General features: G+C 38.0%; 1 protein-coding gene across 1 annotated transcript in view; it reads right to left on the reverse strand.

Moving 5' to 3' along the window:
• Window positions 1-1,947, reverse strand: part of LOC107686127 (UV radiation resistance-associated gene protein-like) — a 128,673-nt gene that overhangs the window by 93,955 nt on the left and 32,771 nt on the right. The window contains exon 7 of the mRNA XM_016482985.1: window positions 466-571. Within this exon, the coding sequence (XP_016338471.1) occupies window positions 466-571 (106 nt within the window). The remainder of the gene's footprint in view (window positions 1-465; window positions 572-1,947) is intronic.

Here is a 1,947-nt window from a genome sequence, read left to right on the forward strand (position 1 = left end):
TGTGACATCAGGGGTTCAACTGTAATTTTACGAAGCTACGAGAATACTTTTTGTGCACAAAAGAAAAAAAAATAAACAACTCTATTCAACAATTCGTCTCCTCCGCATCACCCTGTAGCGCCATTTTGGAGAATATCAGCTGGACGTAAACAATGTATGCTGTTCTGTGTCAGCTGCGTCACACGGATACGCTGTTTTCGTTCAGATCGAATCACAACAACGTAGGAAACAGATCCGGCGTGACGCAGCTGACACGCTTACTACACTGCTGCTGTTTGTGTTAAGTGACTGGGTACCCTGACTTCCTGTCTGAAACTGAGGGTATTTGCACCAGCATACTGGATTTATGAAGTTAGAAGACATAGAAAGCATACAGAATATAAAAATAATCCTGAATGAATAAGAGCACACAAGCAGACCTAGACATCCCAAGAAATCCCACTAGTTTGATTTGTTGGGTCTCACCTTATCTGTGCAGGACGCTGTTGTCCTCAGTTTCTCTTCAATTTCCTTCCCGATCTTCTGAACGGTCACCTGAGTCTGTTTAATGGCTCTCTGGGCCGTGTGCAGTCTGTGGAGGAAACAAACACATAGGATGCATCACTTTTAGGGTTGACTTTTCAGAATCTGAGGAAGAACTGGTTCCAAGTACTGGAACTGAATGATTTTATGACATGAATGCAGACAGAACATCGTAATAAAATACTCCGACTGAGTCTCCTTCACCATGGAAAACAGAGCTGTGAGCCTAATAAAAATACTACAAAGTCAAAAAAGGCACACTGAATCTTTTATTGTGTTTTTCTGACTGTTGCTCTCAACAAGCAACATATAAATTGACCTGTATAGTTCATACTACAAAACAAGTGACTCTTATGTCGCTTTTTGATGAAGCAGTGGAAAAAGACTAACTAATCGGAAATTACACTGATTTTAATCTAAAACATTTAGTCTAGTTGTTAATGTGACAATGTGTAGCTTCTATTATTTATAATTTTATATATTTACACGAGAATGATTCTGTGTATATATAATATGTATATATATATATATATATATATATATATATATATACACACACACATTAAGCTATTTTGATTGTATTGAGAGGCATGAATGTTCTTCAAAAAGAAGTCATTTAGAACATGATACAAAATTATGAGTAAATGATGACAACATTTTCATTTCTAGGGGAATTATTTCTTTTAATTTGAAAAGTTTTGAGTGATTGTATAACAAAACCAAACTAAACCGTAATCAGTGATTGGATCTTGACTCAAATAAACGGAATTAGGTCAATCAAATGAAGGATGACAGCGGACATATGTAAACACCCACACTCAGATGTAATGGAAACAGAATTGCTGCATGTGAAGGGGAGATGATCTCACATGGTGACCGATTTCAGATTTATATTTGCGGTAATTAGAGAACACATAAACTGAAACCTCATGACAGGACCGCTGGACCAAAGGGAGGTCAGGCGTTGTTTTTGTATTGTTTGTTTATTTCCAAAAGGCAATGGGCTTGTTAAGATAAACTTTTATAAAGAACAGGATTGTTAAGAGATTAATAACACTGCAGATGGGTCGCCTCATTGTGCCTGTTTTTGTTTGCACCATGGTTCTCATTTGGTGCCTCATTTTCTGACTCATCTGGTTTTACAACCACACCAAATGGTTTCAATACCCATCGTACAATCACAGTGGTACGGTGAAATTTTTGATTCACCTGAAAGGCATTCCAAGACAAGAGGGTACAAATATTCTGTCAAAGTGGATTAGATTGATTTTAATACAGTCCCAGACGTTTAGTTTATCTGCTTGTCCAACCAACTGCAGACAGTAGACTGTAGAGTGTTTAGGAAACCTGTTAGAAAATAATGGTGCTTTTCCACTGCGTGGTACGACTCGGCTCGGCACGGCTCAGTACGGTACGACACGGCAC

This window comes from Sinocyclocheilus anshuiensis, unplaced genomic scaffold (genome assembly GCF_001515605.1).
Source record: "Sinocyclocheilus anshuiensis isolate Anshui unplaced genomic scaffold, SAMN03320099.WGS_v1.1 scaffold437, whole genome shotgun sequence".
Classification (NCBI taxonomy): Eukaryota; Metazoa; Chordata; class Actinopteri; order Cypriniformes; family Cyprinidae; genus Sinocyclocheilus; species Sinocyclocheilus anshuiensis.